Below are 20743 nucleotides of genomic sequence, written 5' to 3'. Positions count from 1 at the left end.
GGCTGGCAGGGGAGGGCATTTGGGGGCGAGATCAGGCCTACAGGGGAGGGCAGTTGGGAACAAGATCAGGCCAGCAGGGCAGGGCAGTTGGGCAAAATCCAGCTGGCAGGGGAGAGCAATTGGGGGCAATTCGGCCTTCAGGGGAGCAGTTAGGCGTCAATCAGGCCGGCAGGGGAGTGGTTAGGGGGCGATCAGGCTGGCAGGCAGAAGCGGTTAGGGGCAATCAGGCAGACAGGCAGGCCAGCGGTTAGGAGCCAGCAGTCCCAGATTGTGAGAGGTATGTCCCAGATTGGAGAGGGTACAGGCTGGGTTGAGGGACACCTCTCCGTGCACGAATTTCATGCACCGGGCCTCTAGTACTCTTAACAAAAAAGTAATTCTCTTACATTTCTATAAAAGAAGGTAACTAGGTCAGTATTTTCCAAACTCTGTTTTTTAGAACTAATTTCAATAATTTATAAATTGTTTTGAGGATAATGTTTCCATGGTCAAATAAGTTTAGGAAATACAAATTAAAGTTTCAGAGATTCTTTAATATGGGATTTTTTGGGTCTGTGAATACCGCAGAGAATATTTATTTGACCTTGGTCATGCTCTGGATGATGATTTTGGGGTTATTTGTATAGAAGTTATGATTTGAATTGTTCCTAAGGATGCGGTATACAAGACTGAACAGGTCTGAATGGTAAATATTTCCATATGAATGTTCTACAGGCACCACAAATGCAGTATGTCCAAAATGGAATTCATTTTTTTCTGCAGCATATGCTTTTCTCTCCTTGAATTGTCTTTTTTGATTATTGGCATTTCCATTCTCTTGTGACTCAAGGCAGACATTTGGGGGCTCATATTTGCGCTTCTCATTTACATTTATCGAGTTGGTACTTATATTCTGTTGATTTTATCTTGTTTTTATCATCTGCTAAACTTTGTCTTCCGCTTTACTTAAGACAGTCATTAACTGTTCCTTATATGGACGCCTGACTAGAGCCTACTCTCTTTTAATATGTCCTTCTCTTTCTGTTGCACAAATCTGATCATATTTTCCTATTAACCTTATAATAAAGTTCTTAGCAAAAACACTTTAGCATGGTAATCAAGACTTTTTCTGAAATGGCCCTTCCTATCTCTGCATCTTCAAGTTATTCTTCCTTGTTCCCTACAACCAATCATATGGGATCACTCAGGGTATCATATAATTGCCATCTTGTTTTTTATTTCTTTGCCTTTACTCTGCTTGAATCCCTTTCCCTGTTTTGCTTTTTTATTTTTATTTAATCCTCACCCAAGGACATATTGATTGTTAGAGAGAGGTGGAGGAGAGAGGGGGCGGAAAACAAATCAGTGGATTGCCTCCCATATTGCACCCCAACCAAGATTGAACCCGCAGTCTAGGTATATGCCCTGACCAGGAATTGAAACCATGACTTTTCAGTGTTCAGGACAATGCTCCAACAAACCTAGCCACACCATCCAGAGGTTTGCTCTTGCTGCAAACCAAATTCACTGTGGTGTATTCACTCTGTCCTTGCCTCTTTCACCTTCATAGTAACGTAGTACTTTCTTTATACAGCCACTGAGTCCTATAGATGTTTCTTTTCTAGCACTTTACAATTCTGTAAACATTTGCTTCAATATGTTTCCTTAACAGTGAATTTCTTGAAAGGAGGGACTGTGTATTAACTTTGGACTGGAACTCTTAGCACAGTTACCTGATGTATGTGCAGTCTGGTAAATGTTTAGCTCAGTTACCCTTTCCATATATAATATCTGTTAACGCCTCTTAGAACAAATGATCAGAAATGGTGCATTAGATTTTTACTATTATTTATTAGTATGATGATTAGTATCTTAAATTTAATCCTGAATGTTTACTAGTAAGTGTAGGGTATTGAGAATTGGTTGTCTTTACTACTGGCTAGTTGTACAACCTCTTTCCAGCTCTTTTATAGTATGCTTACAAATATTCTTAAATTGAAGATTAAATTTTGAAAATCAGCATTGAAATTTTTGGCTTTTAAATGTTATTGGAAAGAAAGAGTGTGGCCTGGCTGAAATGAATCAACATTCTCTCCCTTATAGCTCCTTTCCCCACCCAATGGTATGTGTATAGTGTGAATGAAATTTCAAAAGAACATACTGATGTAATTAACCCAAAATATTCATTTTACATGTAACTTTGGATCATCTGACCTGCAGAATAATGAAAGTAGGGACATTTATTTCATTTTCAACTTCAGAGGGAAGAGATTGTCTTTGAGAAATATGTCAGAAAGATTTATTTCAGCAGGTTTATATACAGAAGAAAAATTACTTATTTGTAATCATGATCTCTAGTTCTTTGTTGTTGAAATTGATCACCAGTCAGTCTTGTTTTCTTTACATTGAAGTCTTAAATAGTGTTTGTTTGAAATGCTATACAACATTTTTCTATAAAAAATTATGACAACATTCACAGGTAAAAAGTGTAATTATGTAATGGCAGGTCCTTAGCTCAGAACTTTGAGCTTAGCAAATTTTCACTATCTTCTACCAAGCAATTCAATATCTCAAATGATGACTATTTCAGCAAGTATCTTTAATGAATAAAAATTACAGGTAAAAACTTTTTTCTTTTCAAAAAATGTTAATGATGTATTCATAGTGCATTGTAATTTGTTAATCTTAAGTATGCTTTCATAGTTACAAAAATGTAGTATACATTTTAGTGATGAATGTGGTAATTCAATGAAATTTTAGTATACTTTTCTAATTTTTTTTTAGATTTGTTTTTCTAAATGTTTTTACTGGTTATTATAATTCTATTTCTTAAACAGAATACAAATATGATTAAAACCCAAACAAAATTGGCATCCCAATTTTGATAACCTCTTAAGGCTAGTTATTTTAAGAATTTATTTTGTTCTTATTTATCAGTTTCTTAGCCAGTAAAATGTAGAGTAATAAAAAAACTCTGTTACCAACCTCCATTGCGGAGATTACAAGGACTCAATGTCGCCAGTTGAAATGCAATAATAGTAACATGCTTAATTAGTAGCTTTCATTTTAATTGCTGCATAACATCAATTTATTAGAATAGCTATATGTGTAAATGGTTATCATGATAATGTTTCTTAAGAATTAAAGTCTTTGCTGAAAAGGAAAGGCTTTTATAAAATACTCTTAAATTGCTTTGTGACCAATTTGTTTCAGTTTTTCAAACTAAGTTTAAGATTATTAAGTTTAAGATTATTAGAAATAAAAATCAATTGTAATTTACAAATTTATTTCAAAATTTCATTAACCCAATACCTACTTTTTGTTTCATCAGACTAATTTTTATGTTTTCTTACTGCTTTATACATGTTAATCTTAAAACTATTATTCCATATATAAAATCATTAAAGCAGTGAAGTTGTACTGTACACTTGATGTTATTTCATTTTTATAAATATTATTGTTTACAATTAAATACTTGAGAGAATTACAAATCTTTAACCCAAAAATGATTGACATTTGTGCATTTTGCTCACTTTTTGTGCAAATTTTCTTCATTTACATTTGTTTAGTAACTTAGTTCTAATTATTTTAATATACTACCAATATAGTTCTTATGCACACAAGGACATGCTCTATTTTAAATTGTTTGCAATTTCACCTAATAACTAAAACATAGGTAAGTAATTGTACATAGTTAAATTATTAAAATATAGTAAGGCACTAGCATTGTATAGACATAATTTTTAGAATTTTTCCTAAGAGAATGGGTAAAGAAAAGGTTTTTTTTGCAAATTCCATATTTCAAATACTAACTATGAGAGTAGCTTTTAGCATGGTTGACGCTCTATTCTACTAGATGTCTTCATTTGTGTTCATGAAATTTAAGTTAGCATAGTTGTTGCTAATGTTAAATACATTAATACTTAAGTATAGCTATTAAACTTTCATAAAGTTATGAAATACTCAACTCTATTAATGGCATTTCAGATCCGGTCGGCCTCCTAATTATACAGATTTTAATATATCAGCAAATGATATTTAGTCATCAATACTTTCTGAAATAAAAATATTTTGGAAAAGTTAGTTTTTATATTAATTATTTTAAAAATTTTGCCGAAACCGGTTTGGCTCAGTGGATAGAGCGTCGGCCTGCGGACTGAAAGGTCCCAGGTTCGATTCTGGTCAAGGGCATGTACCTTGGTTGCAGGCACATCCCCAGTAGGAGTGTGCAGGAGGCAGCTGATCGATGTTTCGCTCTCATCGATGTTTCTAACTCTCTATCCCTCTCCCTTCCTCTCTGTAAAAAATCAATAAAATATATAGAAAAAAATAAAATAAAAGTTTCATAGGTAGTATATGCCTTTGTTAATATAATAAGTTACAATTGGTATAGTTTTAGAAATCAAGAAGTTTAAAAAAATTATAGTTAATAATTTGAACTATGCTTATAAAGGTTTTTAAGAGAATACAGCCTCCAAAATTCTAAATTTCTGTGATTTTTATCACCTCTAAGTAAGTTAATTATAATAGATATTGAAATTGCATTATCATATTGAATTTTACCATAGATGAAATATATTATCTCACTTTTTAAGTCCTAAAATACTAGTCAATATTAATGCATATCACATATATTAATCATATAGCCTACTTTTATTTTTTAAAGAGTAAATTTTTTTGAAACTGTTTTATTAATGTGTTATGCCATTTATTTAAAATTGTACTGTTTTATCTGTTTCCATTGTAATTATAAAAAATTTAATACTTATTTTGTTTTCAAGATTAAAAAATGAAGCTCCCACTAAGGAACAAAAACCTGTGTCTGAGGTAAATTTTGTCTTATTTTATATCTTAAAGATTTATACATTAGAAAGTATTGTTGGTGTGGTTTTTTAGAAAAAAAGTTTTAATTCAATGTGCTTACATTGATAACAATTGTTGGCATGTTAACAGAAAAAAATTGAAATTATTAAAAATTATTTCATTAGATATAAAAAATATTTAATCCTAAGTAAAACTGTAAGGTGGTTTTGTTTTGACAAAGACATATATTTCATTTGCCTGTTCAATTCAACTAGTGAATAATGAAAATAAATTTATGATTTTAAAATTCTGAAATCCATAAAACCTCAAACATTTGGTACATTGGAAAATTGATCTTTCCAGATGATATAACTTTAGCAGGAATTTAGACTGTCAAAGATTTAACTAATTTTTTAAGTGAAAATATTCTGGATATATGGTAACTGTTTTAGCTATTTTAAACAGGCACTGGGCATATAACACTCAGGGTTATCATATAAAATGTTATTTACTGGGCAGTCTAATAAATGAGAAATTTCTAATTTCTAAAGTTAGAAATAATTTTGCTCAAGTGCTTGCTTTCTTGATGTTAATTTTTTAAAACATTACATAATATTATTGGTATGTGTTTTTTCTGAGTATAATGAAGTGAGACAGGTTTAGCATTTATCTTTTGCATAGCATTATGTCTTATACAGAGTAGGTAAGACCAAGGCAGAATTAGCAGCCTTCTTCCAAGCGGCTTTTATACCACAGAAAGTTTTCTTTTGTATGAAAGGTTTTTAACTACAAATAAATTACTTTAATAGATGTAGGATATTTGGTTATCTGTTTATTCTTGAGTAGTTTTGGTAGTCTGTGGTTTTTAAGGAATTGGAACATTTAATTTGAGATGTTGAATTTATGTGAATAGAGTTGTTTGTAGTATTCCCTTATTCTTTTAAATGTCTGTGGGTTCTATAGTGATTAATCCTCTCTTTCATTCCTGATATTGGTAGTTTCTGTGTTTTTCCCCCTATTGTTTTCATGTACTATATATAACTTTTAAAGACAAAATACAATGTTATTGTTTTTGCTTTAGTCAGTTATTTTGTAGAGCAATTTAAACTTTAAAAAATAATATTGTGTTTACCTTCATGTCCATTATTTCCAGTAATCCTCATATCTTTATGGAGCTCTTCTTTTCTGTCTAGTATCGTATTCCTTTGACCTAAAGAACTTCCTTTGCTATATATTTCATTACATATCTACTGATAGGTAATTATTGTTATTCTGTTTCCACTTTTTTAAAAGATTTTTTTGTGAGTATAGAGGGTTGACAGTTTTCACTCAGCAGTTTAAAGAAGGTATTGTATTGTCTCTTGGCTTGCATATGTTCTGATGAGATGTCTTACTGTAATTTTTATCTTTTGTTTCTATGTATGTATGTAATATGTCATTTTTCTTTGGCCCTTAAGATTTTATCTTTATCTTTAGTCTTCATTATTTTGAACATGATTTGACTAAGTTTGGTTTGTTCATTTATTTATATGTTTATCTATTTTTGTATTTATTTTTTGCATTTATTCTGACTGGTGTTTTCTAAGCTGTTTTGTATCTTCAATTCCTGGGGTTCCAGTTTCACATGTGTTATACATTTGATGTTAGTCCCGGTTCTTAAATGCCTGTTCTGGTTTCTACACTCCATCCCCCACTACAGATATTGCTATGACATATGTCTGCTATTCTGCTGCCTATGAAGTCTTCTAAGATTTTTATGGTTTCCCATCTTATGTTTAAGTCCATTTTGAGTTTATTCTTGTGTATGGTGTAAGTTGGTGTTCTACTTTCATTTTTTTGCATGTATCTGTTCAATTTTCCCCAACACCATTTATTGAAGAGACTATCTTGACTCCATTGTATGCTCTTCCTTTGTCAAACATTAATTGAGCATAATGGCTTGGGTTGATTTCTGGGTTCTCTGATCTGTTACATGGTCTATATATCTGTTCTTGTGCCAGTACCAGGCAGTTTTGAGAACAGTAGCTTTGTAATGTAGCTTGATATCTGGTATTGTGATCCCTCCAACTTTGTTCTTCTTTCTCAAGATTGCTGTGGCTATTTTGGGTCCTTTTTTTTTAATTCCAGATGAATTGTTGGAGAGTTTGTTCTGGGTCTGTGAAATGTGTCGTTGGTATTTTAATGGAGAGTACATTGAATCTATAGATTGCTTTGGGTAGTATGGACATTTTAATGATGTTGATTCTACCAGTCCATGAACACAGTATATTCTTCCATTTGTTTATGTTTCCCTCTGTCTCCTTTTTCAATATCCTGTAGTTTTCCAAGTACAGGTCTTTTATCTCTTTAGTTAAGTTTATTCCTAGGCATCTTAATTTTTTTGGTGTAATGGTGAATGGGATTGTTTTTTTTAATTTCTATTTCTGTGAGTTCATTATTGCTGTATAAAAAAAAAGCCATAGCTTTCTGGGTGTTAATTTTGTATTCTGCTACATTGTCGAATTCATTTATTAGGTCTATAATAATAAAAGTGTAATATGCTAAATAGACCAGACATCCTTCCAGACAACCTTCTGGACAAAGCCAGGGCTGCAAGGGAAGCCCGGATCCTGGGTGCCTGCCAGCAGCGGGAGGGAAGCCCGGGTCCTGGGTGCAGTCTTTGAGGTTTTCTATGTACAGTATCATGTCATCTGCAAATAAGGGTAGTTTTACTTCTTCTTTTCCAATTTGGATGCCTTTTCTTTCTTCTTCTTGTCTGATCACTATGGCTAGCACTTCCAGTACTATATCAAACAGAAGTGGTGAAAGTGGGCATCCTTGTCTTGTTCCTGTTCTTAGGGGAAATGGTTTTGGTTTTTGCCCATTGAGTATGATGTTGGCTGTGGGTTTGTCATATATGGCTTTTATTGTGTTGAGGTATGATCCTTCTATTCCCACCTTGCTGAGAGAATTTATCAAGAAAGGGCTTTGGATTTTGTCAAATGCTTTTTCTGCATCGATTGATATGATTATGTGATTTTTGTCTTTCAGTTTGTTTATGTGATTTATCACATTTATTGATTTGTGGGTTTTATACCATCCTTGCATCTCCGGAATAAGTCCCACTTGGTTATGGTATATGATCTTTTTAATGTAATGCTGGGTCTGATTTGTTAGAATTTTGTTGAGGATTTTGGCATCTATGTTCAAGGATATTGACCTGTAATTCTCTTTCTTTGTAGTGTCCTTATCTGGTTTTGAGATTAGGGTAATGCCTGCTTCATAGAAAGAGTTTGGAAGTGTTCCTTCCTCTTGAATTGTTTGGAATAATCTGAAGAGGATAGATTTTAGTTCTTTGAATGTTGGTAAAACTCCCCTTAAGTTAACATAAATACCATACATTTTCTGAAAAATAACTGTTTCCCAAAATAAACTTAAAAGAATGACATTGTTTTCCACTTTTGCATAACTCTTTAATGTCTAGTTTAGAAGAAAACTGAATTCTTATGTTTCTGCATTCAGCCTGTTGTGATATGTTGTTTTGGTTGAAATTTACAAAGACTATCCAGCCTTATCCAGTACTTTAAAAATCTTTTAAAATAATTCTGATTATTCTCCTTTAATATTACATAAAAATAGACAAGTGGGCCCTAGCCGGTTTGGCTCAGTGGATAGAGCGTCAGCCTGTGGACTGAAAGGTCCCAGGTTCAAATCTGATCAAGGGCACGTGCCTGGGTTGCAGACTCGATCCCCAGTAGGGGGCATGCAGGAGGCAGCCCACCAGTGATTTTCTCTCATCATTGAGGTTTCTCTCTCTCTCCCCCTCTCCCTTTCTCTCTGAAAGCAATAAAAAAATATATATTTTAAAATAGACAAATAGAAGTTTTCTTAAATATGTATTGCAATATGGAATTGACTCCATTTAACTAAATTTTTTGTACTTTGTTACATTAAAATCTGTTATTCTGTCTTACACTTTGATTGAATATTTTATCCATGGATGATTTTATGTCAGGCATTGCTCATTTGTATAATATTGGTTCACTGAGTTACTTAAATCTTCCAAATGTTGACATGTTTTATTATATAATATCAATTATTACGTTCATTAAGATTATCATAAATCTTAGCAGTGGTGGATACAAATTTTCCTAAAATTTAATTTTTACTTGAATTTTATTATTGACAACAAATAATGTCAGCTGTTTTCTTTAATATGACAGGCTCACTTTGTCAATTTTCAAGAAAATGTCTACTAAACAGCCAAGGTTAAGTGTCCATACTTTAAAAAAAAAAAAAAAAAGTCCATACTTTGCCATTCATTCTTTAAAATAAAAACTATGTTAAATGGAAAAAATGTGGCTAGGTTTTGCTCACAGCTTAGTCACAGACTGAAGTATTTTCAATATGCAGTACTTTATGCATACATTCTATTTTATCACACAATATTAAAAAGACATAAACTAAAGGATTGAAATACAATAAAATTATATGACATATAATAAAATTTACTGCTGGTGTGTGCTGGTAAAGAATACAGTGATTACCAGTATAATTTTGATTTAGTGCCATTCCTTTGACTTGTGTTAAGCTACCAGCATTTTTACCCACCACTGCTTTTGTTTGAACCACTTGTGCCTTGGGTGTTTTGGAGGCCCTAGGTGTCTGTGAGCCACACTCAAGAATTGCTTCCATGGATTTGTGTATATAAAGGTCACCTCCTGGATTGCTGTACAATCTGCACAGTCTGCGTGGGAATTATTTAAACTTTAACATATAAAATCGGGTGCTCTGCTTGCTGATTCTTTGGTGGAGAGTATAGTTTCAAAACCATTCTGGGAAATCTTTTCTTTGGAGCTGGCAATTTTCTCCAAAGAGGAAATCTTCTAGGTTCCAGTTGGGAATGGTAGGATGAAGAGTGTTTCCTCTGGCTCCTGGGACTATGGATTCCTTTACTCAGTTTATGGATTTTTATTAATTTTTTTGTTTTATCTCTGTTTCTCATGCCTGCCCTTTGTTGTTCCTGGTGTTTGTTCACAAGTTTACATTGACTCCAGTTCAGAGTTAACCTTTAGCCACTGTGTGAGGATAGGTATGTGTTGTGCGAGTTATAGAAAAAGCATTTAGATTTCTCAGCAGTCTTTGTGCTTCATTTTTACCTTTTCTGTACTGAATATTGTACTAAATTCCTCCAAATACCAGATTTTTTGGGTTGCCTGGACAAATGGATTCTCTTCCTACACTTCCCACTCAGATGTTTTGTTGTTAACTTCCTCCACACTGGGAAGTCAGTTTCCAGTCCTCCAGCCACTTTCCATTTAAAAATGTGTTGAAATCTCTTTGACAATAAGTCTGCCTTGGTGTTTTCTTGGTCTTTATGAGTGAAGATGATTTATTTCTTTGCCCTCATTGTAGCAGGATTTTGGGAAAGTGAGGAAATAAATGTATGTGATTAATATACCATTATCACAGGCTTGTTTTAGTCATTATACTGGTTAAGAACTAGATCTGGATTTTAATCCATACCGCTTATTGTGGTATTGCTTTAGTTCTCTACTTAACCTGTGAACCCTTATTTTTCATTTGTAAAAATAGAATTTATGATATCTAATATGAGAATTAAATGAGATAGTGAATATAAAGTTCTTAACATACTACATGCATTATATGTGCTTATTAATTGGTAATTGTCATAAACTGTTTTTGCTGGCCTCTGGCAAACTGAGGTTTTACTGTATTCCTTCCTCCCCGTAAAAGATTTGAATAAGCAAAATATTTAATATTACTTAGTTTGACAGTGGAAGGGTTACTGTGACTCATATGAAATGATGATTTCACAAATGTTTATATTTAAGTAACTATACTTAATATGTTTGTATAAAAATACTGTGAATACAACTTGTTCAAATATAAGTTGTCTAAAACTGTAACTAGTTTTCTACTCAAGTAAAATGACTTGGGAGTGTGGGGCACTGACCCACACACACAGTTGAAAATTCGTGTATAACTTTAGACTTACCCCAAATTTAGCTGTAGTATGGTTCCACAGGTATCTGCAGGGGGCTGGTTCCAGGACCTCACTCCTATCCCAAAGGATACCAAAGTCTGTGGATGTTCAAGTCCCTTATATTAAACAGTGTAAAATATTGCATACAATTGGCCTTCCACATCCGTGGATTGCCAACTGCAGATTGAAAGTACTGTTTTTAATATGAGGTCAGTTGAATCCACGAAAACGAAACCCAGGGATTCAGGGTGTCAACTATATATTTATTGAAGAAAAATCTGCGTTTAAGTGGACCTGCACAGTTTACCCCTGTGTTGTTCAAGGAACTGTGATTGTAATTATGGCCCATATTTGAAACAGAATCTAAGGCAGTGGTTGTCAACCTTCCTAATGCCGCGACCCTTTAATACAGTTCCTCATGTGGTGGTGACCCCCCAACCATAAAATTATTTTCGTTGCTACTTCATAACTGTAATTTTGCTACTATTATGAATCATAATGTAAATATCTGATATGCAGGATGTATTTTCATTGTTACAAATTGAACATAATTAAAGCATAGTAATTAATCACAAAAACAATATGTAATTATATGTGTTTTCCGATGGTCTTAGGCGACCCCTGTGAAAGGGTCGTTCGACCCCCCAAAGGGGTCGCGACCCACAGGTTGAGAACCGTTGATCTAAGGAAACCAGGTATTCTTATAAGTGGATAACTGTTTCATGACCTTAATTCAGAAACTTGTGGTACAGAGAATTTCTTATAGGTTTCTTTAAAAACAATTTTAAAAAATTATACTTTTGATAATGAGAATTATTCTAGTTTGTATTTTTAATTAAAAAATTGTTTTTCTAGTTCCTTGGTATATAAGATTGCACACTTAAATTTCTTTTATCCAGAGAGCTTAGTATAATAAAAGCAGTTTAATAATGATAAATTATTATTTATCATTTCAGGAAATTGCAAGACCTAATAAGGCTGAAGGAGAAACAGAAACATCAAATTCTGAAAGGTAAATAAATATAAGGAAAAACTGAATCTCAAATCCAAGTATGAGTATAAAATGACATTTGAGTTGTATTAGTGTAGTTAAATAAAGGAGTATTTAAATACTTGTATATGTTGTTGTTTTTAATAATGACTTTTAATTAAAATAAAATTTTGAAATCTTAATACAGCAAAATTCTATTACAGATCCCTAATTTTGAAATACTTTTATACATGTAGAGTATAAAGTTGTTAAAATTTTTTAAAGTACTTACTAGTAAGTAAAATTTAACAGATTTTTATTGACCCTATTAAACGAAAACAGTTACAATTAGCTACAAGTTACAACATGGGGACAATTATCACAAATAGGTAATTTTGAAATCTTTTTTTAAAAAGTATTTTCAAAAAGCTTTAAAGCTACTTATTTATGTGGTGGCATCTCAGCTTAAAGTTTCAAAATTTAGAAATTGGTTTTTAAAAATTTAACGCTCAGGTAGAACACTAAAGAACACAAGACACCCTCTAGTTCCCTTTCCCATCAGATCTGAACACCGATCTTGGTGGTCGTAGAGGAGGAAAAGTAATAGTGAAGCTGGCCTCACAGTCCTTACAGTCTGTGGGCTAGTTTCAAACAAGGTATTAAAAAAAAAAAAAAAGAACACAAGACATTCACAATCTTTTAGTAAAAGAATTCCAACTTTCTAATTAGAACTCTTTCCAGATAAAGATAATCTTATTTTACCTTTTGAATTAAATAATTTCTCCATTTTTATCTTTCTACTGTATATTTTACAGTAGGTTGCTTGTTAATCTCATGAGATTAATTAATCTATTGCTCTTAAAAAACAAATTATGGAGTAAGGTTTTATGAAAGGTCTTAACTTAGACTTAACTTAGCATTTTTCATAGAATCCTGGAAGGAAGGGAAAAGAGTTTAAAGGGAAAAAGCAGACTAGTCACTTCTGAATTACTTAACATTTTTTATAAATTGTAGTTAGTCCAATAAGAGCTGAACAAAAATGACAATTATACGACTCTAAATGAGGAAAATAAAATTTTTTTCAGATGATGTAATTGACGTATAAGAAACAAAAAAGTGAGCTAATATTCTTTTCTATATACCAATAACATCTTTTCTATATACCAGTTATAAAATATAATGGACAAAAGAGTTAATTCACAATATTAACAAAAATGAGAAATGTGTGCCGAAACCGGTTTGGCTCAGTGGATAGAGCGTCGGCCTGCGGACTGAAAGGTCCCAGGTTCGATTCCAGTCAAGGGCATGTACCTGGGTTGCGGGCACATCCCCAGTGGGGGATGTGCAGGAGGCGGCTGATCGATGTTTCTCTCTCATCGATGTTTCTGACTCTCTATCTCTCTCCCTTCCTCTCTGTAAAAAATCAATAAAATATATATATAAAAAAATGAGAAATGTTTAAGATCTAAATAAAAAACCAAAATTTACTGAGATAGAAAATAATATATTAATAACTTGCATGATAGGCCATTTGCAAATTAAGTTATGGGTTTAGTGAACATTTAGTTAGAAATTCCAATGACATTTGGTTTGGAAACTGACAAAGTTTAAGGTTCCGATTTTTCTATTTATTAATACCATGCTTTATTTAATTACTAGAGGCCCAGTGCACAAAAATTTGTGCACTGGGGGGGGGGGTCCTCAGCCCAGCCTGTGCCCTCTTGCAGTCTGGGACCCCTTGGGGGATGACCACCAGGGGATTGGGCCTAAGCTGGCAATCAGACATCCCGCTGGCAGCCCAGCAGCCCTCGGGGGATGTCCACTTGCCAGCGGGGAGCAGACCTAAGCTGCAGTCGGACATCCTTAGCGCTGCTGAGGAGGCAGGAGAGGCTCCCACCACCACCGCTGTACTGGCAGCCATCATACTGGCTTGTGGCTGAGCAGAGTTCCCCCATGTGGGAGCGCACTGACCACCAGAGGGCAGCTCCTGCATTGAGCGTCTGCCCCCTGGTGGTCAGTGTGTGTCATAGTGACCAGTCATTCCCAGTCTTTCTGCTGTTAGGGTCAGTTTGCATATTACCCTGTTGCTATATAGATAGAGGCCTGGTGCACGGGTGGGGGCCGGCTGGTTTGTCCTGAAGGATGTCCTGGATCAAGGTGGGGGTCCCGCTTGGGTGCCTGGCCAGCCTGGATGAGGGGCTGATGGCTGTTTGCAGCTGGTCACACCCCCTTCAGGGTGGAGGCCCCCACTGGGGTGCCTGGCCAGCCTGGATGAGGGGCTGATGGCTGTTTGCAGCTGGTCACACCCCCTTTAGGGTGGGGGTCCCCACTGGGGTGCCTGGCCAGTCTGGATGAGGGGCTGAGGGCCATTTTCAGGCTGGCCGGCAACTGAAGCTCCCAGCCTCTCTTTTTTTTCTTTTTTCTTTTTCTGGGATTTATTTACCTTCTATAATTGAAACTTTGTTGCCGTCACTGGCATTCCCAGCTCTGAGGCTACAGCTGGCTGAAAGCAGGTATCTGGGGTTTGTTTGGCTTCTATAATTGAAACTTTGTTGCTTTTGGAGCTGTTGCTTTCGGAGCTTAGAGCAGACCGCAGCAGGCGGGGAACCTTGGCTTCCTCCATCACTGGAGCAAGCAAACCTCCTGCTCGCTTCAGCTGCGTGGCTGCTGGCCACCATCTTGGTTGGTAGTTAATTTGCATATCTTGCTCATTAGCCAATGGGAAGTGTAGTTGAGGTACAGTTAATTACCCTTTTTGTCTTTTATTAGATAGGATTGCCCTGTTGTTAGATATTAAGGTTGTTTCTGAATTCACTATTGCAACATTATTTTAATGGACATCCGTGTACAAATATCCTTTACATTTTTAAATGATTAAATTTAGGAAGAAGGGCTGTATAATGAAAGCAGTTTGCTCTATTAAATAACAAAGCACATTGTAAAATGTATAATTGTTAAGATTATGTAGTATTGGCTCAAGAATAGTGTAAAGACAGATCAGAGCAAAATGCATTGCAGAGAAATGGCCTTATAAATATTATTTATTAAATAATATTTGATACCATTGGTTTGATATTTGTCATTTCATTAGGGAAAAGTCTAAATTCTGGGTAGATTTATGTAAGAAATAAGACTTGTGTTATCATAAATTAATTCTCACTAAAATAAACATTGTTACATCTAGATAAGGGGCTAGAGATACTCTTAGAAGTCTTTTGTTTCTAATGTTTTATTATTTACTAGAATCTAGTGGTCGGCAAACTCATTAGTCAACAGAGCCAAATATCAACAGTACAACAATTGAAATTTCTTTTGAGAGCCAAATTTTTTAAACTTAAACTATATAGGTAGGTACATTGTTATTAACTTAATTAGGGTACTCCTAAGGCTTAGGAAGAGCCACACTCAAGGGGCCAAAGAGCCACATGTGGCTCGCGAGCCGCAGTTTGCCGACCGCGGTACTAGTTTCTATTAACACATCAAGGTAAAAGTAAAGACATAGACACACACTCAAACATTACATATACAAACATGCACACACATCTATGAATATATGCATGCATATTTACATATATTTTTTCAGGCATATTTTTGTGTTTTCTTTAATTAGATTGTTAAAAATTAGGAAAATATTTGTGAATGCTTATTAGATTTTGCATAGGGAAAGACACTATAACCATAAGAGGACATATAAATCATAAAAGAAAAATAGCTATTTTTACATATATATTTCTTTCTTATTTAAAGTACTCTTAGAAATTAATAAGAAAGCTTAAATTTTAACTAAAAACAGGCAAGGATGATAACAAATGAAAATGATAACCAGGACTAAACCCAGTTGATAGACTCTACAGGTCTATTTTTAATATGTGATTCTGGAGTTTTTCATTCTTGCCTCAGAATATGGCCATCTCCTAAATTGTAACATGGCAAGTACCGTGAACCTGTTTTGTTTTGTTTTTTTCTTCCTTTTTGGTGGGCAAGTGGGCCTTGGCTTTGGAAAAAAAAAATTTAGAGCATGTCTTTATTATGATAATGTTAAAAAACATTGTATTATGAAGCAATAGGTAATAAATGGCCTTATTTTTTCAGTAAACATGATAAAGCTTCTTCAGAGGAAAAAAGTGGATGTGATGCAAATGCATTTGAAGGCTCATCAGCAACAAAAAGTGAAGAAAGCACAATAATTTCAGATAAGGAAAACAATACCTGCCTGGAAGACAAAGAAACTAGCTCAAAGACTATCTTCAGTTATGTTTCAAATATTGGTAAAGATAAAGTGGAAAAGGAAAACCAAATAGAGACCATTGATCAGGAAACGGAGTTGAAGATGTGCCAAAGTTCAGAAAACATAACTTCATGTGATCAGATTAAAGATCAAAGCTCCAGTGAAGCTAGGTTTTCTTCAAAGAATATTAAGGATTTGCAGTTAGCATCTGGTGATGTGAGCATTGATCAGTTTTTGAGAAAAAGAGATGAACCTGAATCTGTTAGTTCTGATGTCAGTGAGCAAGGCAGTATTCATCTGGAACCTTTGACTCCATCGGAGGTACTTGAGTATGAAGCCACAGAAATTCTTCAGAAAGGTAGTGGTGATTCTTCAGCCAAGTCTGATGAAGTAGTGTCTGATCAAAAAGATGATGTTCCTGAAGAAAATAGCCCTAGCACAACAGAGACAACAGTAGACCTGGCAGATGAAAAAGAAAGAAGTTGAAATTAGTTGTCATTCTCAGTTTTAGTGTATCAGTGGTAAGAGCATTCAGATCAGTGCTACCAGGTGAGCTCAGTGGTGCTGTTGTAAAGTTCAGAAATAGAAAAATGTGAGGAGGTCATTTATACACTTTATCTGTATGTTCAACCTAGGTCATTACAGAAATCAGTTGAATAATAGCATGATTAGTATGAATTTCCAAGAGGTTTTAAAACATAAATAGAAAAGCTTCATTTAACAGTTCTCAAGGAAATGCAAGTTGGTTGCCAGTATGAATTGATTATTAGAATATTATTTATGTTTATAAAGCAGTGAAACTTCCATCAATCCTAAGCTAAAAATCCTTATTACCTTTATATTCTTCTCAATTAACTTAAAAGAAGAAATTTGGAAACCATATATCTTTTGGGAATTTTTAGATAATGGCTAATTGGCATTGTTAATAAAGCTTTATTTGGAGTATGATGCTGGTAAATGTGTAGAGTGTGAAATTAATGAATCTATTGAGAATTTTGATACACATAAACTTAATTTTGGATGTAATGTAACATTCCAGACTGTCAGAAGCATGTAAACAGAATATTTGAATCTGTGTACCTCCATACATGTGTTAGTCTGCCAGGCTATAAGCTTACCTTAAACTTTCAGTGAAAGTGAAATTATTAAAACATAAATTTATATTTGTGTTTTTTGTCAGTGTGAGCTGTGTAGAAATCCCTCGATGTACTAGTTGTATAAAGTAGAAACCCACTGTTAAAACTCCTGTAGTTATTATGTTTTTAACATTGTTTTAATGATCTTTAGAAATAGACCCATAAAAATGGTCTGGAAACCAAACCAAAGTATGGAATAATGTAGATATTGTAAAGCCGCCAACTGAAAACATGTCCTGGCATGAATCCAGCCATGTTTAAGTGACGTTTTCTTTAATTGTAAAATAGAAACTTCAAATGGGTCCTAAAGCAGTGATGTAAAAAATTGTTTTGGGGATATTTAGTCTAATTTATCCATAAGATGGCTGCTAAGTTGATTTCTCAGTTGTTTTTAATCATCTAGAAATAATAGATTTAGAAATGAGTAAATGAACAACCATAGTTTGCTTTGAAGTACTAATAAACTTTTATTTAAAATGCTACATTTTTACTTCTTAAAATGTGCTTTGAATCCTTAAATTTTGTTTCACTGAATGTTAAATGTTTTAAATGTCTGTTAAAATCCTGATGTATATAGTAGTTTTTGAGTAAATATTTGCAATAAAAATATGTACCTGAATAATTTTATTTTTCAGAAAACTGCTTGAGTCAGTTTACCTTTGGTGCCTTTACAAACTATATTTGTTTAAGGACTTTTCATGTTAAAGTTAGTGGTACAATTTCATTCTGTATTCTTTACTTGGTGTATGATATATCATAAATTAGTACTTAAAGTATAGAGGGAAAATACTGCTAATATTTACAGAGAATGGATTTGTTTGCTAAATCCTTTCACTTCAAGAGATATATAATTTAATATTATAGTTTTCTATCTGCTCAGTACATTGAAGAGACTAAATGGGCAAAATATATTATCAACATATTTTCTTGACTATTTGGTGTGTAGGAGTGTAAATATTTTCATTTTTTCTGCACCCAAGAAAAAATAGGGAGAAAAGGACCCATTAACTGTCACCCTTAACCTTGTTTAAACATAAATCTATATAGTGGAAAAGATTTGGGGAGCAATTTAAATCGTAGAAGAGCAGGGAGTAGAGAAAAGTCTATATAAGGACCACTTTCTGAATGTCATTCAGTTAGTTAGTTGCCAAGCCTATGCTAGAAAATCCTTGCGCCCTGTACCAGATAAGTCCAAATGACGCTATAATCCTTTTTGAGCTTTGGGGTTGTTCTTCTGCCTCTATAAGAATAGTGGTATTCAAAGTAGCTGATCAGTAAACTGTTTGATTTTTAGAGAGAGAGGGAGTGAGAAGGAGAGAAAGAGACACATTGATGTGAGATTGAAGCATTGACTGGCTGCCTCCTGCACGCCCCCTGAGCTCAGGCATGTGTTGGGAATCGAATGGGCAACCTTTCCGTGCATTGGACGATGCCCAAGCAACCAGCCAGAAATTAAACATTTTTTTTAAAGGATTTTGGTAAGATATGAGTTACCTTGTTTTTGTTGTAAGTAAAAAATGAGGAAATCAACTATGTGGGCAATTATTTGCCTAAGATTACAAAGCCAAGATTGAACTCAATTTGATCTGATTCTAAAGTTATTATTTTCTACCTTACTTATAGTTCTTAGCATTTATACTGAATGCTGCTTATTAAAATAAATACCTTTTTTTTTTGCAAATAACATGCCCATTGATGATACAATTATAGTTTGTTTTATTATTTATACAGTTATATGTATACTAGTGGCCCAGTGCACAAAATTTGTGCACATTAAAAGGGAATTAATTAGGAAATATTTTAATATTTCTATTATTTCAAATATTGCTATTTGCCCTTTCTATATAAGTGTCAGAGATGAAAGAAAATGAGTAAAATGTATATGAAAACCTCCCTCCTGTCAGAGTCTGGGGTGCACCGCGGGAACCAGAGTCAAGTCCCCGCCCACCCGTGCCTCAAAATCACGTGAGACCCAGACCCAGCTGGCCCCACCGCCATCAAGCCCTGCAGGGCAGGGGGGACCAGCCTTAGGTCCCCTGTCATGCCCTGCCAGGCAGGGGCCACAGCCTCACATCCCCTGTCAAGCCGTGCTGGGCGGGAGGCACGGCCTCAGGTCCCACTGGGCAGAGGGCATGGCCTCACATCCCCCGTCAAACCCTGCTGGGCAGGGGGGTGTGGCCTCAGGTCCCCAGGCCCGGCCTCAGGCCCCCTGGCCCCAGCACAAGGGCGAGGGCATGATGACCATTTGCATATTAGCTCTTTATTACAGTGGGGCCTTGACTTACGAGTTTAATTCGTTCTGTGACGGAGCTCGTAACTCAAATTAGTTGTGAACGAGTGAGACACGTGATGCTGGGCTGATGTCGTGGCGTTCACTGTGACGTTCGCTGCGCCAACTAGCGGTGGGGCATCTGAAGCTGGCTCGTAACCTGAATTTTTGCTCGCAACTCAAAGCAAAAAATCGGCCGAGAAACGTCTCGTATCTCGAAAAACTCATTAGTCGGGACACTCGTAAGTCAAGGCCCCACTGTATATAGGATGGCATGGAGGACTTCTTAACCTAAAGAAAAGGACCTCCCAATCTTTTTTTTTTTAGCAGGAATTGAGGAATTTTATCTCAAGAGGGGGGATTAAATAATCATTTTATTAATAGGAAAGACAGTATGCAATTTAAAGATATACTTTACAGCCCAGGCCAGTGTGGCCTAGAGAAATATGTATCTTCTGACCCCATTACCCTTTTCACCCACTTCTCAAATCAGGCAACCACCAATCTGTTCTGTATATCCAAGAGCTCAGGAACTTTGTGTTTTTTTCCTTTTAGATTCCACATATGAGATCATATGGTATTTATCTTTCTCTGTCTGCCTTATTTCACTTAGCATAATGCCCTCGCGGTCTATTCATATTGTTGCAAATGACAAGATTCACTTTTTAATGGGTGAGTAATATTCCAGTGTGTTGTGTATGTGTGTGTATCACATTTTCTTTAGGTGTTCATCCATCAGTGGACACTAAGATTTTTCCATACCTTGATTATTGTAAATATGCTGTAATGAACATAGGTGCATATATCTTTTCAAGTTTTAGTGTTTTCAAATAAATATCCAGAATTGGAATTGTTGGATCATATGGTAGTTCTATTTTTTTTTTAATCCTCACCAAGGATATGGCGTTTTTCTGTTTGCTTGTTTTTGGGGTTTTTTAGAGAGAGGAAGGGGAGAGAGAGACATTGATTGGTTGCCTCCCGTATGAGCCCCTACATGGGATCAAACCCACAACCTTTTTTGGTATATGGGACTACAACCACCTGAGACACCTGGTGAGGGCTGGTAGATCTATTTTTAATTTCTTGAGGGACCTCCATACTGTTTTCCATAGTAGCTGCACTAATTTACATTCCCACCAATAGAGCACAAGAGTTCCCTTTTCTCCACATTTTTACCAATATCTGTTAGTTTTTATAATAGTCATTCTAACAGGTGTGAGGTAATACTGTGGTTTTAATTTGCATTTCCATGATGATTGGTGATGTTGAATATTTATTCATGTACCTATTGACCATTTGCATATCTTCTTTGGAAAAATCTTTCTTTTCAGATCTTCCCCATTTTTTCAATTGAATTTATTGGGGTGACATT

General features: G+C 34.7%; 1 protein-coding gene and 1 non-coding gene across 14 annotated transcripts in view; both read left to right on the top strand.

The window, feature by feature from the left end:
- The window catches only part of ZNF280D (zinc finger protein 280D), a 117438-nt gene extending 99714 nt beyond the window's left edge, over positions 1-17724 (top strand). For 10 of the 13 annotated variants that reach the window (XM_036302457.1, XM_036302420.1, XM_036302384.1 and 7 more), the window contains 3 exons: positions 4761-4806; positions 11725-11780; positions 15831-17724. In XM_036302457.1, the coding sequence (XP_036158350.1) occupies positions 4761-4806; positions 11725-11780; positions 15831-16452 (724 nt within the window). In that variant the 3' untranslated portion in view covers positions 16453-17724. Of the gene's footprint in view, positions 1-4760; positions 4807-11724; positions 11781-12823; positions 12855-15830 lie in introns of all 13 variants that reach the window. The other 3 variants (XM_036302466.1, XM_036302434.1, XM_036302475.1) reach the window with 2 other exon arrangements.
- Positions 12276-12395, top strand: LOC118661943. Its single transcript, XR_004969545.1, has one exon. It is a non-coding gene; the product is annotated as a small nucleolar RNA SNORA61 (small nucleolar RNA).
- Positions 17725-20743: the final 3019 nt, after the last annotated feature.

The sequence above is a fragment of the Myotis myotis genome, unplaced genomic scaffold, assembly GCF_014108235.1.
Source record: "Myotis myotis isolate mMyoMyo1 unplaced genomic scaffold, mMyoMyo1.p scaffold_m19_p_1, whole genome shotgun sequence".
NCBI lineage: Eukaryota > Metazoa > Chordata > Mammalia > Chiroptera > Vespertilionidae > Myotis > Myotis myotis.
The sequence above is the reverse complement of the archived record's forward strand: the minus strand, read 5'-3'. Positions and strand labels throughout refer to the sequence as shown.